At 41.1% G+C, this 16,005-nt stretch overlaps 1 protein-coding gene across 1 annotated transcript in view; it reads left to right on the top strand.

Moving 5' to 3' along the window:
- The first annotated feature begins 292 nt into the window (after window positions 1-292).
- Window positions 293-16,005, top strand: part of LOC117260872 (protein diaphanous homolog 1-like) — a 54,080-nt gene continuing 38,367 nt past the window's right edge. Inside the window, exon 1 of the mRNA XM_078169639.1 lies at window positions 293-1,122. Within this exon, the coding sequence (XP_078025765.1) occupies window positions 1,024-1,122 (99 nt within the window). The 5' untranslated portion in view covers window positions 293-1,023. The remainder of the gene's footprint in view (window positions 1,123-16,005) is intronic.

Below are 16,005 nucleotides of genomic sequence, written 5' to 3'. Positions count from 1 at the left end.
ATTGACCGTGGGTGTGTTTTATTCTTGGATTTTAGATTGTAGATTAAGACACATTACATTGTTACATCATTTCCTGTGCAGCTCTAAACATAGGTCATGAATGGTGATGCCATGGAAACACAAATTGGACAACTTCTACAGCATAACTGGGCAGTTAGGTTATATTTCATTAAAATATATTACACTTATTTGTTTGATTCCTGGTCCCACAGCTCTGTGCAGTCATGGAAAAACTGCCAGCTAAATCCTCTCAGGCTCTCAGGTGTAGCTGCAGAGCGCAGGCTCCTCCCCAACCAGCTCTGACCGGACTGTCAGAAGAACAGGAAGACTTCTCCAGCGCTAGAGACGTTAGTCGCTTCCCCCGTCATTCAGGGGTTAAAAAGTTAACCAAACTTGTAAGCAGTCATGGAAACTAATTTGGGATACACGGTCGGGCCAAGTCATCCGTAATACCAACTCGTCGCCCGTGTTGTAGTCGCATTAACAACTCGTGGAAGTGGGAAGAGCGGAGTTTTTTTCTTTCCTGAGACTTTACCTACTGTAGTCAGACGAGCTAGCCTAGCAAGCTAACGGTTAGCTTAGTTAGTACCGCATACTTTCGGGACTTGAAATACACATTGTTTAAATCTTCGGCTTGTGTTACATGTGGATGCTGGTGGAATAAGTCCTCATTTGTGTTTTACAAACGCAACAGGTTGGTTTTGTACTTTTCGACCCGAGGAGTTGGGGCTGTGCTTTGAATTTCCCTCCTTCAGTGATACAGACAGGCGGCTTAGCTAGGGGCTCGTTCGGTGTAACAGTTGGCTCTCTACCAAATCATTAGCACCGTTGTGCTAATTGTTGCTAAGTTAGCCAGGGCACTAGCATAGGCCCAAGGGAATTAACTGTTTGCTTTTTCGCAAAGTCAGGAAACACCGACGGGAGAAACATTTGCTTTGTTTTTTCACGTTTGAGTACGGGGAGATTAAAGACACACGGGTTTATTTTGACACCCAATTCAAGGGAACGGATTACGCTATAAATATGGATCCAAACACGGGGAACTCTGCCTCAGCTGCTGGTCCCAAGAAGGACAAGAAATCAAAGAAGAGCATTGAGGATGGAGATGGGAAAAAGAAATTTGTGAGTATCCCACAGGTTGAACTAGATATTTATGATCTTGCCCCTAACTTCACAGATTCCTCTGTTTCAAGTGATGCTACAAAGCAACAAACTCATCCTACCTGCATTTACTGTGATCCAATGTTGTGCAGCTGTCAACAGAGCTTGAAATGTTTGGATTTATGATTTAGGTCAAAGTAAGAGTCAGCATATGAGGAAATAGGTGGCTCTCCAACTTTGAAGACTTGTACTGTGCAATAAACCTTAAGTAATGCAGTCCTCACAAATTGCAACATGTCAACAAATGACTCACAGGTTTTTTATTTTCCAACAACATTTATAAAACTATAAAGACATCCAGTTATACAGTAACACTCACACTTGATTGTAATGTGTACAAAGAAGACTGCCTGTATTTTAAACACTATACTAGAATTGTGTCAAATGAATGACCTAACTTTTTATGGTAAGGTGTGGCATTGGCACGTTGAGTTTTCTCAAGGTGACTTAATTTTGATGACATCATGTGGTGTCTACCTGGCTGTGTCTGCTGTAGCATGTATGAGTCAGTGTGGTGTCCTGATGGGAGCAGAGCCGTAAGAGTCACCACTAGTTATGCCTGTCATCAGCCAGTACAAACTGTTGCGTAACATAACCCCTTGGCCCTGTCTAGCAGCAGGTGAAAACTGATATTGTACACACTGACAAACGGTAACCATAGAGGATGCACAGAAGAGAAGACACATCTGGTCACTAAGTAAACACTTCGAATACACACACAAACACACTTATTGTCACAGAGTTTTCAGGTCCTCTATTGGTCCCCTCTTGTTTAACCAGCAAGATGATTTATATCCCGCTGAACACAAACTGTTTCTTACAACACACATTTACATACTGAACACTTTGTTCAGGAATTTTGTGAGGAATTCTTTCATGTAGATAGTACCACCAGGGCATGAACCCAGTGGCATGTATGCCAAGTAGTAGCAGTAGGAGGTTGTAGGTGGGTCTTTGTTACCAGCACGGTTTAGATGGCAGGACACAGTCAGTGGAGTAGAGTGGTAGTAGTAGTATAAAAGCTGTCCTTGCTGTACTATAAATGGCTCTTTCAGCCTTTGAAAACATATTCTTGAATGTTGTCATTGATTTATTGATACATATTGATTCTGAATATTTGAAACTGTTTTTCTGAACACTCATTTACCACAGTATCGATACACCAAAACCAGCTAGGTTTTCTTGCTCTCTCTTTGGTAATGTTTATTACAGTAATTCTGCTGTTCTCTGCTACTAACCAAGAAAAGAAAAGCTGTTGCTGTAGTTAGCATTTAATAAAACATTTAAATTTATGCCCTCAATATCAGTTTTCCCAGTGGAATCTAAAACAACATTGGATCGAATTGAAGTATTGTATCAAAGTAAGAAATTTTAAGTGAAGTGACATCACTAGTAGGTCTCCTTTGTCACTGGCATGATTTTAATGACATGACACAATATGGCTGCACAATATGAAAAAAAATCTTACTGTGATCATGTTGACAGATACTGTGATTGCGATATCTTGCATTTAATTTTCACAGAAATAAATGATTTCAAAAAAATGAAAAAAATGGTGATTTTTGCTTTGGTCGCTACCAAACAAGCATTTACCCTTACGTCTGGAATATGAATTGTAGGCCGTGGCATCTCTGCAGCACCACAATGCTTCATTTATAATGGATTTTTGTGACAAATTTTGCCACATCAAAAAATTGCAGCTCCTGTGATTTGGATATTGCACTTGATTGCGATTTCGGTAGTGTTTGGAATAAGTGTGAAGCCCTAAGACACAGTCAGCTGTCCATGTTGTATTATAAAGGTATGCTCTTGTTTTTTTAGCTTTTGAAAACAGATAGAAGTGGATGAAAATGAGGGAAGTATTTGGTAAATGGCATATTTTTGCAGTACAGCTATTGTACACAGGTTTAGGTAGGGCTATAAGCAAATATTAGTCACAGACAGAAATCAATTGTGCAATGTCCTTAGATAACACTGCATACACAAGTTTGTGTTGGAGCGTCATTCAACCAGATGGTGTGAGTGCATGCCTGTGTGTGCGGCCAGACTGCCCACCTTAGACAGAGCTGTGCCCTTGACTTCAGTTCACTGCTAACTCTGAAATTCGAACCCATTCTGGCAGGATTTTTATTACACCACAGGCAGGGTTCAGAAAGAGGTTAAGTGGTGTAGAATTATTTGTGATGTACTTGTTCGACAGTGTGACATTGCCTCTCTCAAGTCTCAACTACCTTGTCTGTGGTATTAACGTTTCTTGTCTGTGGCATTAAATCATCTATGACTTCATCACTCTGCTTTTGCTTCTTCTCAGACATACCAGTGATAATAACAAGATGAGATATACGACTACGATCTGTGTATTGTCTCCAGCCAGCCTTGTATTCGGTCTACCAAGCCAGAGTCATTCTTGTGTGAAAGTCTCTCAGTTGGGCTGTCTGGGACTGAATGAAGCAGTGTGGGTGGGTTATTCAGTTTAAGTCATCATTTGTTTTTCTAGACATGTTCACTATTTTTGGACGACTCTGAGATGGGATTGTTGATTTTTTTTTTTTCTACAGTGTGTTGTTGGAATAATGCCAAGGACATCAACTAGGTTTTGCATTAAGAACAATACTATTGTTGTTTGCAGCATGAAGATTTTAGGATAGATGGACATTTTTGTACTTTTGTTTTCAATCACCAAATACATGGCTTTAGGTTCAGCTGCCCAATCACCATTCAGCGCATGAAATGTTGCTTAACCCCAACATCAACCCCTGTAATGTTTACTACAGTTCTACCCCACAAAACCATACTTTATTGATGTAATGCTCCCCTGCAGTGTGTAAGCATGCCTGTAAGCTTGCCCTGAGCACATGTGAGTCCTTGTGTATGTGTGTCCCAATTCACACACTGTTTTTGTTTGTTTGACACATGTAACCTTCACAGGAATGCCTAACAGGATTCGCTGTGCTTACAGGTACCCCTGCAACTGAGCATGATCCATGTATTTTGTTTAGAGCCAAAAGCAGGTCATTTTAGCCGTGCTCCCAGAAGCGCTATCTGTGTTCTTCAGGCCCAGAGAGAAAGGATCAGCATCCACGAATGCTGTTGACATAAACAGGCTGGCTCAACCCAGCAGGCAGCCACAGTGTGGATTAGCCAGGGATCACTGCCCTGGACAGTTGTTTGGGATACAAGGTGAGGTGTAGATCACAGATTTAGGCTCTGGGACATCTTGTTGAGCTTGGCAGGTTAGCTTTTTTTTTTTTCCTAGGTGAAAGGTTTGCTGAATTCTCTCAAGCACAAGTCGACTTTTTATCAGGTCCTGATAGTGTTGTCAGAATACTGGGCTTTTAAACTTTGATACAATACCTTGAAAAATATTCATATTTAATACCATTTTCAGTACCACTGGGACAAATTGACATTGAAGGCATAAAATTAACTTTTTTTGAAAGATGAATATAACAAAGCTGTAGCATGACATCATTGGCTTTTCTTTTCTTTTCTTGGTTAGTAGCGGAGAACAGTACAGTGACTGCAGAAAACATTAACAGTAAGAGAGAGCGAGAAACTACAGCTGGTACTGGTGTATTGATGGAGAATGAGCGTTGAAAACCATTTCAAATAATCACAATCAATATGTGATGATACATTGATACTTAGGCATGTTGTAAACATGTTTCTTTTTGGCCTTTTGGGGCATTTCTCACAGAGCTTCACTGATACCATGGGTTACACTTTGAGCCAGAATTATAATCAGAGATTTGAGGTTGTGTCAGAGGATGGTTTGCATTACCTAAGATCGCAGTCCAGTTGGAAAAAAATGCTGCCAATTATGACAGTATGTCATTTGTAACTTCTTGTATAACTTAAAGCATTAAAACAAACAAGCATGCAGGAGCACCCACCAGCTCACCTGGCAGAGCGGGCACCCCATGTATCTAGGCTGTGTCCTTGCCCCAGCAGCCATGGGGTCAACTCCCCTCTTTGTGCACCCATTTCACACTAGACTTTCCAGCCTAATAAAAGGCAAAAATGCCAAAAATAATCTTTAGAATACAGACATGCAGATGCAAATTAAACTTTTTCCGGGAACTGGAAGAAAACCAGTTGTAGCTGATGTCAAACAGAAAACCCTGAAGCAAGTTGCAAAGCAGCGCATACTTTTCTCTATAGTTGAATATTCACAGAGTTGGAAAATATGCGACTTGCTCATGCATGCGACCTGAACCTACCAGATGGATTACTTCTGTCATGTTAAGTGATTAAAGATTAAATTAAAGTCATCTGACTTTTCTGTGACAGTAATGATGTGTATATTGTGAATGCAGACTTGAATGCATTAAGAATTGCTTTATAATTGGATTGTAGCACCCTGAATCTAAATCAAATTGTCAAGTGCATACCGATTCCCGGATGAGTGTCTTGACACAAAACCTATCACGTTATATTGCGGTATTGATCATTTGCTCCACAGTTCAACTGAAGCAATGCATTTGCGTTGCAGCTTCTGAGGAAAACCACAACACACTCAAGCAATATCAGTCACGACAAGAACAACCAAAAAAACTCAAATTATGAGGCAGTTTTTTCTCTCTGTGTTTGTCTGACTTATATGCAGCCTTGTATCTGGGGATGGTGCCCAAGTCGTTGCCAGTGGGCACGTGTTTAGGTGTTGAGCGCAGGTTAAAGTGTTGGTGTTTATCATGATTAATAGCAAGGATAAGTGCGCCTTCCTTCAAGCATAAAATGTCGTGCCTGCATGTGCCTTTGTGCAGCAGTGCACCTACTTCCTGGGGGAACCACCTCAGCAAATGCTTAATTTAAGGCCATGAATTAAGCCAGTCAGGTCACAACTCTTCAGTCACAGTCTGACTCAAGAAGTCTGAGTCAAGTAGAGAAGTTAAAAATTTGCTTTGGTGCACAGTTGGTCTCTTTTGCCCTCTTTTCTTCTTATGTGTGTCTGCACTAGTCCTCCAACACGCAAACACACCTAAGCACACACAGACACACAGTTTCCTGTTCTGTGCATCTCAGGGGAAGAAGAGCATACTGTGAGCTGAAGAATAGGATGACTGAGTGCCAGCGTGAAACTGGAGTGGTTAATGGATGGCCAGTGGCAGGGGCCTCTTGGCTCAGAGTGAACGGGAGTATTTTAGAGAGCAAGGCTGAGCAAAGGAAAGCAAGTGAGCCCTCAATGAGCAGGGACAGGGGGAGACGGGGAAAAAAGAGGGGAGTGTGGCAGTTGCAAAAAAGTGTGAAAGAAACTAGTAAATTGAAATGCAGGTAAGGAGATTAAGGAAGGTAGAAAATGTGCTTGAGTGGTGGTGCAGTCAACGATAATAGCAAGTTACAGTTGGCGTGATGGGTAAGGAAAGCTAAAATAACTGAATTGAGTCTAAAAACACAGTTTATGTGTGTGTTTCTATGGTTGAATCATTCAAGCCTGTTGTCAAAGATAACAATCTTGGTATGACATATCTGATGAGATGTGAACAGATGTGCATCATGAGTGAAAGTCTGCCATTCTGATTCAACATGGTTTCTATAAACTGCTAAAGAGACACATGCTAGATTAACATGCAGAGACTGTCTTCTTAGATACTTCGGAATTGATTTCTGGTGGCAGTTTTAAATACCCAGCTCACAGCTGTTGTTATTCACTCTCAAGTTAGACTAATATGCTGTTCAGGCATCTCTGAATAGATGGAATAAAGGCACTTGTTGGGATAATCTGCTAAGGATGAGCATAATGATTAACGTGAATAGTAGTCTCTGTTTGCTCTATCTACGCCGTGCTTTACAGATTGAAAAGATACAGCTGTTGGCCCAGATGAGCACTGAGGTTTGATTGCTCTGAAGCTTGTTCTGACTGGATGTAAGAGTGGAGTTGTGTAATAAAAGTGCTGTGCAGGCACACAGAGGAATGCAGAGTCACTGCACTGCTGGAATACCATGCTTAGAATGGAATCTCACTTTCACCTGGGTGGTTGTTTCATTCAGATGTGTTTGTTTTTATTATATCAGCCTTCACAATCGACTTTGTGGTCCTTTGTCTTCTGATTACGATACATCAAGTGCCTGTGGCTGTGTTGAGACATCTCTCAGATGGGTAGTCACAAGGTCCATGTAATAGTGGTGGTCCCAGCAAGATGCTTCAGGTAAGTGTTTCCATGCTCTCAGTGATAAGCCATCCACCACTGCAAGCACAAACTAGGGATTTCCTAGTAACAAGACTGTCACAGAATATCCACTTTAATGGGCCTACTCAGATAGATAGAGTCACATTAACCTTTCTGAGTCACTCTCCATATACATATGCAGTGCCTGAAATTCATTTTTCAAAATAGGGAGTAAATTCCTCCCTTAAATGCTTAACATAGGGGAGGGGGTTTATACATTTTTTGAAGGGGGTGGGGCACGAGGACCACTTTGTCCTATTCTTCCTCAGATTACATTTCATTGCATTTTGTTGCTTTCCTTGAGATTCTCTGAAGTATATACACTGCTGTAATTTATATTCCCTTTCTTCTCCTCTCTAGTGGCCATCTCTTTGAGCTGCATCAGGGTCCTTAGTCATTCTTTTTGGTGGCTCTCTATTGTCTCTTGTCTCCGTGCTCTATTCTCTCTCTTTCCTTGCTGTATGAGAAATGCTATTTGAGTGGTGACTTAAAGTTGAGGTTTTGTAACATTGGCTGGTAAAAGGCGCAGCATACAGTAGGCTACATTTTACTAATGGAGTAGCTCTTTTCACCATTGTTAAGTTCGAGCTGCAGATGTATAATGAGCCAGTTAGCTTGAAACTTGTCTTTGGACTGCTGTATTGGCTTAGTAACAATACCGTTAGGCTTACATGTTTGAGCATCCTGAAGATGGCACTGCCATTTGCGCTCATCCTTTGACTTTCCGCCAGTGGTCCATCATGCTTGCATGCCTTCAACTTCACATCGCTGAAACCTGTCAGTATATGCGAGTGAGATATGCTGCTATAGCAGACCCAGAGGCTCATAGCCTTGTAGAAATAGGAAGAGAGAGCGCACTAGGTGTGTTGCCCAGAGGGCGCAAGTCAGTCTGTCTGATGCAGCGTTTCTGGTGGACTGGCCGTACTGCACTGGTGCAATTACACTTGCTGAAATTAATTTTACATCACTTTAAATATGTGCTGGAATTTCCTGCATTATATCTGCTTGATTTGCGGGAAACATTAAAAATATGTCCAGTATCCCAAATCGCGCACTGAAATTCAGGCCCTGATGTAGACAATGTCAGGTATTTCATTCTGCTAAAGAAGGACGTTTACACGTGAAATTTATCCATGAATTTTTTTAAGGAAATTCCAGAAAAAATGTATGTACGATATATATCTATATTGCAATGTAAAATTTAGGGCTGAGACGATTAGTCAATAAGCCTGATTGACTTTTCAGTTGACAGAAAATTCAGACGTCCTTTTAATCGATAATGAAAATAATTATCAGGTGGAGCCCCTGTAAAATTCCATATTTTGTGATAGAAAACTTAATCCATATTGCCAATTCTCAGCAACTGTTGTACTTTCTTTAAGCTGTGCTCCTGACTGACTAACTCACTCACTGTCTAAAGGAGCAGCCACTCAGTTACTTTTCTGTTTCATGTCATCATGAACAATTCATGAGGGCAGAGTTGGTGTTGCTGTCTAATTAGTCCGAACCACTGTAACAGCAGACTGCTTGCTCAAGGAGGAAACTTTTCTTTTTCCTTTTTTGGCTGCTGTCATACTGTCACTTAATAAGATAACTGATCAGATGATATTTTTGGGCAGCTGTGCAAAGTTAAGTCCTACAGTGGCATTGCAAGACATCGATTGGACAGGAATGATGAATGATTGTTGAAGAGAGAGTAAGAGAAGAGTTAGGCCAGTCGACAGCTAACTTATACTCCGATGGAAAAAACTGTCAGTGTTGAAACTGTCCCTTATCAGATGGTGCAACTGACTATTTTTGTGTTACTTTTGGGGTGTTTGTGCATAAAATCATGCCTTACAGTTTGTGTGTATCAGGTCATGCATGTGTTGTTTAGTGTGTTACAGGGAGGCTGCAAAGGAAACGGCATTCTGTTTTTCTGCATGTCATTCTTTGTCATGCTCATTTCCCCCTACTCATCTGAGCTTTCAACAAATGCCTGTGTGCATGTGTTGCCTGGAGCTGAATGTTTACCACTGTCAGTTTCATCTGCTCAGATGTTTGTTGGAGGCCTTCACTAGGTGTAAAGTCCGCTCAGTTAAAAGGATTGAAAGGCTAGTCCAGACAGTGGTGTTTCATTTGCTTTGTTCACTCTCGGGTCCTTGACTTAAAATTAGCTGCCACCTCTGTGCATTTCTGGCACTTTATGGCAGAGTCAGAGAAATGCGGCTCCCCCTTCCAGCAGGGTTTGTCTGTTCCTCAGTGGGAAGATATAAAAGAAATATGAAGCACCATATTCATTTTATGTTCACACCACTCTGACCCCCTGGGTGTTCACCTATTGTTCACATGCTCATGTTGTCAGCTGTTAAATCTTACTTCTCCTTCTTACTTTTTCTAGTTGCGTTTGTGTACATGCGCGCGCACGTGCACACACACACACACACACACACACACACACACACACACACACAGATATGTCAGCGCTTCCACCCTATTATTATTTCTCAAATTCTGAGGGCTGTGACAGGAAGTTGTGCAAAAATAACGAACAGTAGGCTTCCGTATTCGTCCCCGTTATTGCTTACCCTTATCTCTTTCCTTACCTCCTTTCCATCCATTGTGCAATGACGTACCAGTCGTCCACTAAATATGTTTACATACATCCTGTTCTCAGATCGTTTGAGGTCAGGTTGATGTTAAAGTATACAGCAGGGTTGTATCATTGGAGCCTAATAGACAGGGTTGAAACATTCCAGGCTGGAGATGGATATCACATCTGTTCTCTCCTGAATAAATCAAGACATTGTTTCTGTTGTTTACCTTTTAAATGGAGTTTTATGCCTCTGCGCCGACGATAACTGTAGCTGGAGGCATTATGTTTTCAGGTTGTCCGTCTGTTTGTCTCATTCTCGTGAACGTGATATCTCAAGAACGCCTTGAGGGATTTTTTTTTTTTTTTAATTGGGAAAGACATCCATTTGAACCCAATGATGAACTGGTTAGATTGTGGTGGTTGTAGGTCAAAGGTCAAGGACACTTTGACCTCATCTGTCTCATTTTTGGGAAGGCAATATCTCAAGAGCACCTTGAGGGATTCCTTTTTCAAGTTTGACACAAATGTTCAGTCAGACTTAACAATGAACTGGTTAGACTGTGGTGGTCCTAAGTCAAAGGTCAAGGTCAATGTGACCTTGCATTTGTCTCATTCTTGTGAATACAACATCTAACAAACACCTTGAGGAAGCTTCTTTAAATTTGACAAAACATCCACTTAGACTCAACAATGAACAGATTTGATTTTGATGATCAAAGGTGAAGGTCACTGTGACCTTGCATCCGTCTCATTCTTGGGAATGTGCTACCTCACAAATACCTTGAGGAAATTTATTCAAATTTGACACAAACGTCCACTGATTAGAATTTGGTTGTTGAAGGCCTAAGGTCAAGGTCAGTGTTACCTCACAAAATGTATTTTTAGCCGTAACTCCTAATTGACATCACACTGATGTCAATAGGATAAAATGAAGAGATGATGTTTTATATCCAAAAGGTCAAAGGTCAACTTTACTGTGACTTCATAATGTTCTACATAAGACACTTTTCTGGCCATTACTTAACGTCAGGAACAGAAGCGGTCAGATACTGAATTGGTAACTTGAAACTGTGCTGATTGTATCAATCTTCTGTGTTGCTGAAGGTAAGATGTGTGTGAAGCATCCATGTTTTCACAGGCATGGATGTAAACTCTAAGAAAAACTTGACTCATTTGCAGAGGCATACAACAGTGGGACAGAAATTCTAGTTTTACACTTTGAATAACACAAATTAAATTTCTTTTACCTCTACTGTAATAGGGTAGTGGCAGAAATCTCAGATGGCACCCTCAAAACTTCAGATGAAACAGGAACCATGGTGGTGGTCGTCTCTGTTTTAGTGTAGTGACCTCAGCACTGAGTTGGACTTCCACTTCCTCTCATGATTATGATGGTCAACAAAACTGTCCATCACAAGTTCACTATTATGTATAAAGTATAAAAGCAGAAAACCACACATTTGCAAAACTGGAACAAGGGAATGTTTGGCATTTTTGATTAAAAAATGTCACAGACTGGATTGCCTTGGTGGCTGAGTGGTTACAGTGAATACCATGTTGTCACCGGTTCGATTCCAGATGGGGATCTTTATTGTCATGCCCTTCTCTCTCTCCCCTGTTTCCTGTCTGCCTTTTCAGTGTCATCTCTCCAGTATAGACAAAAATGACAAAAAATAATGCAGAAAAGGTAATTGTCTATTCTAAACCCTGCTATATTAACAGATTTGCATGCCACTGACTGGACACACTATAGTTTGATTTCCCCATTTTTTAACGTTGACGCCTGCTGCAGACTTTGCTTTGTGCTTTCTAACTGAAGCATCTCTGATTAGCTTTCTACTGTGCTGCTTGGAAAGACAGAACTGCTGAAACAGCATATGGTTTTTGAGTTCTGGCTTGGTGGCTATGACTTCATCATGGCACCATCATCATAACATAGTGCTTTTTATCATTCTTGTTCTTCATGAGTGAGTCAGGGTGTTTTGCTGATTTCATGTTAAAAACCGTCTAAAACGGGGCGTCGGTGGCTTAGTGGTAGAACAGGCGCCCCATGTACAAGGCTGTTGCCGCAGCGGCCCAGGTTCGACTCCAGCCTGTGGCCCTTTGCTGCATGTCACTCCCTCTCTCTCTCCCCCCTTCACACTCATCTGTCCTATCAATTAAAGGCTTAAAAATGCCCAAAAAATAGCTTTAAAACCCCCTCCTCTAAAACATGCTATTTTCTCTGCTACTTTCAAGCATCTTACATTTTGTCTCTAGTTTTATGATTACTAGACCAGTCAGTCAGTCGGTCATCAATTTACCTGTGTTTCTGTGTGTGTATCAGACTGAAGTTTTGTATTCATGCTGTTAAATAAGGCTGACTGAGCTGGCTAAGATAGGTTGCTTCTTGAGCTGCCAGTATGCTTCTTCAGAAGTGCTTGTGGGATGGTTGAATAGCTTCGAAAAACCCCTCCCCCAGTCCTTTTCCAATGTCGGATTATGGGGGGGCTGCATCCTTTTAACTTTATAAAGCCCTATTCGGACGGGATTAGCTTTGCATAGGGACGAGGGGTAAAGTAATAATTACCAGAGATTTTAGTCCCGTCCGAATGTGCTATGTCAGTAATCATTACCGCACGATGTCAGTAAAGATTACCACAACTTTTACCTTCTGTAAAAGGGTCCAGGACAATTACCTCAGGTAATACTAATCCCGTGCGAATAGACCAGCAGTAAACATGTGTGTTAGGGCTGTCAAAAAAAAATTGAAGTTAGAAATATATTCAAATATATTTATTTTTTTATAAGTTCGAACCTAAATTTGATCATTCGAATATCATAATACTATCAATAATGTTGTATATCACGGCTAATCCCGTTCGGGCGGAGATGGCTTGCGCACGAGCCGGGCCAGAGAGGGACACAGTGGGAGGGAGAGGCGCCGACGGAGGAGCCCGCTGCACCAACACCACCCACTGTGCTGTCCGCGATGTGTGACCTGTTTGGGGAGACATATAGGGAGAGTGTTGTACCTGCTGCCTCCCTGCCTACCCTTTTTGAAGAAGAGATGAAACGTTACCAGAATGAGACACCACTATGAGCCGGCCAGGATCCACTCTTGTGGTGGAAAGCTACGCACTGAAGTATCCAAACATTGCTCAGATAGCGAGACAGAAGTTGATCATACCTGGCACTATAGTGAGGTCAGAACGGGTGTTTTCATCCAAGTGTCACGTTCATATTGCGTCAGCAATAAGCATCTTATTTTTTGTGTGTTTTTTTTTGTAAAAATAAATAAATAAATAATAATAATACATTCTAATATTATTCAAACTTTACTAAATTAATTCAAAAATATTCAAACTCAATTTCATGGTGCTTTTGACAGTCCTATCATACGCTCATGATGGCAGGAGGGCACGGCGGTGCATGAATGGATTTACCCCTCCCACTTGTGGTAGTTTTACTGATATTTTTTATCCTGTGCGAATCGGCCATTAATATTACTGACGTCCTGTGGTAAAGTGACATTACCCCACGTGCCCATGTAAAACTAATCCCGTCCGAATAGTGCTGAAGACTGCCCACTCTATCAAAACATAGCAGCCAAACAGAAGTGAGTAGTTGGCTATTTAGATGAGAAACCCTCTAAATTTGGATTGAGGATTTTTTCTTTTTCTATCAGGTGTCTCTTGATCATCTCAGTGGCTAGTTTTAACAAAAGTGCATGCATTATTATAAATGTAGAGAGTTCTCAGCTTGTTTCAAGCCCACTTTTTCCATAGTGGCACATAGCATTAGTTCCTTTCCCGTGAGATAAATCACAAGGTTGCTGCTTCTACGAAAAGATTATCAGAGAATAAGAAATACTAGTTGGGTTAAGATAGTTATTACATTAGCAGTGGTTAAGACAACAAATGCATGACAATGTGATTAATGATAGTGTTTTTACAGTCACACAAATCATGGCTCACCTCAGTGTGTAGGTAGGCAAGCTCATGCATAGTGATGCTCTTCTTCTGGTAATCTTTCTGCAGTCAGTCGGCCAGTTAGTGACAGAGGGCAGTGTTGTGACAGGAATTTCCCAGTATATATGCACTAGTCCCTTGTCTGTCTGTTTAACAAGACCTTCACCAGTAAGCAGAGAGGTGGATAGACAGACCTGGAGACTGATCTTCACAGATATGAATGCTCTTGACTGTGTTTCCTATGCTGTGTATGGGGGGCTTAGTTAGGATTACAGTGTCAGTCCTCCTCTGTGACTCTCCCCAGTCTACCCTTGACAGATTACAGTTAATCTCAGACTGGTCTGTGTATCTCAACACTATGACTGTAAACAGCATGGGTGTACGTTTCGCAGTCACAACCGAGTGTCTGGAGGGCAGCAGTCTATTTCTGTAGGAGCAGAGCAAGACGTTAACACATTGAAGGCTGTGGGAGAAATTCAGCTGCTGGACACACGTGCACACCCTGCGGTGTCTTGGCGAGGAGTGTAAGAAGCTAAGCTTAACCTGAAATCTGTCATTACTTCACATTATAATCACTGTGTGAGCTGATGTATAGCCGAGGCTTTAGTGCTTGTAGTCCAGTAATGAGTAGATGGAACGGTGTCAGACCACAGGCAATAGCAATAATGTTAAATCATTCCCAAGTAAAGCTTAGTAATATTTGAGATTCTCCTTTAATCCAAACTCTGTGGCTTTGTCTCTACACTGTTTTTTTTAATAGAACTATTTTAAAGAAACATTTGCACACATAAGTCCATAACACTGGATGAATAGTCTATTGCCAAAATTGGCTTGTTAAATTGCTGGGGGTATTGTAGTCAATAAGGATTGGAGATAATGGCTTGGTCAAATTCACTATATTTTTGACAGAATATAGGATTTTTCATGGCTTAACATCAGCTGAACATACCTAACAGGTATGGTTGGGGGCTGCTGGGACATCACTGTCAGAGCAAAATGTGTTACTTACAATGTGTATTGAAGTTTTGAGTTTTTCCAAATCTGTTTACTCATGTACATCTTTTAAAATCTGTTAACAGCTAATGGGAAATATTCAAATTACATAAAAAAGTAGAAAACTGACTAAAGCTAATTTGTGAGTATCTTTGCTGGAAATACCAAAATGTTAAAAGGAAATGATTCAGATAAACCTTTGGTAATTTGAATGAATTTTAAGTCACCATGTGTTTTGACAGTTTCCTTAACACAAAACACATCCAAGAAAGCAACAGTTGTTGAAGGGATACTTTGCTAAATTTAACCAAGCTTTTTATCGTGTGTAGTATGTGCAAATTAACTATGATAAACTTCCCTTCATCTTGTCAGCGCTCAGCTTTCCCTGCTCATTTGCCAGCGAAAAACTTCTGGATGATGCGTGGGGGCACTCTTGGGCTGATGCTTGAACTACAGGACTTCCTAATATTTGGACACCTGCTGCCATTACAGACACAAAGAGTATAGAAACCCATTAAGAGAGAGAGCTGCCCCTTCTCTCTGTCAAACTCAAATCAAATTATAACACGAGGCAGTGCTGATCAAATAAAAACCAAGATTCTGTAATATTAGAGTTTGTGTACAGGAAGTGGCACCATTCTGTTTCCTGTATTGTGAAAACAGAGGCATAAAAATGTGTACATGTGTTGCCTATTTCTCACCTGAAATGTTTTCGGAAACTTATTTCAGCTTACTGTTTAATATAAAATTGTTGGATACCAGCTGGCAGCCACGTTGTTTTCAGACAGGCAGCTTGCATTACATCACCCACCAGTGCACTCTGAAGTCGTCCAAATCCAGCACTTGGGCAGTGACTTGTGGCGTCAGAAAACAACGAAAAAGGTGTCCTTTAATGTCGGCATGATACGCAGCTGGTTGCCGTTATAGTTGAATGGTGTCTGGCGGCGTCAGGGGGAAAAGCAGCGGGACAAGCAGCAGGACAAGGATGAAAGTTATGGCTGTGAAAGTCTGAGTGGGTCGGGCGGGAGGGGTGGTGGATGGTTCCGACACAAACAGACCTTAACCCAAGAGAGCAGTGTTTGTATCCTGTAAGATTCTAAAGTCAAAACCTGTTCTTTTTTCCTAAGCCTAACTACATGTTTTTGTTGCCTAAACCCAA

Source organism: Epinephelus lanceolatus, chromosome 7 (genome assembly GCF_041903045.1).
Source record: "Epinephelus lanceolatus isolate andai-2023 chromosome 7, ASM4190304v1, whole genome shotgun sequence".
In the NCBI taxonomy this organism is placed as follows: Eukaryota; Metazoa; Chordata; class Actinopteri; order Perciformes; family Serranidae; genus Epinephelus; species Epinephelus lanceolatus.
This window is presented reverse-complemented; position numbering and strand designations above follow the sequence as displayed.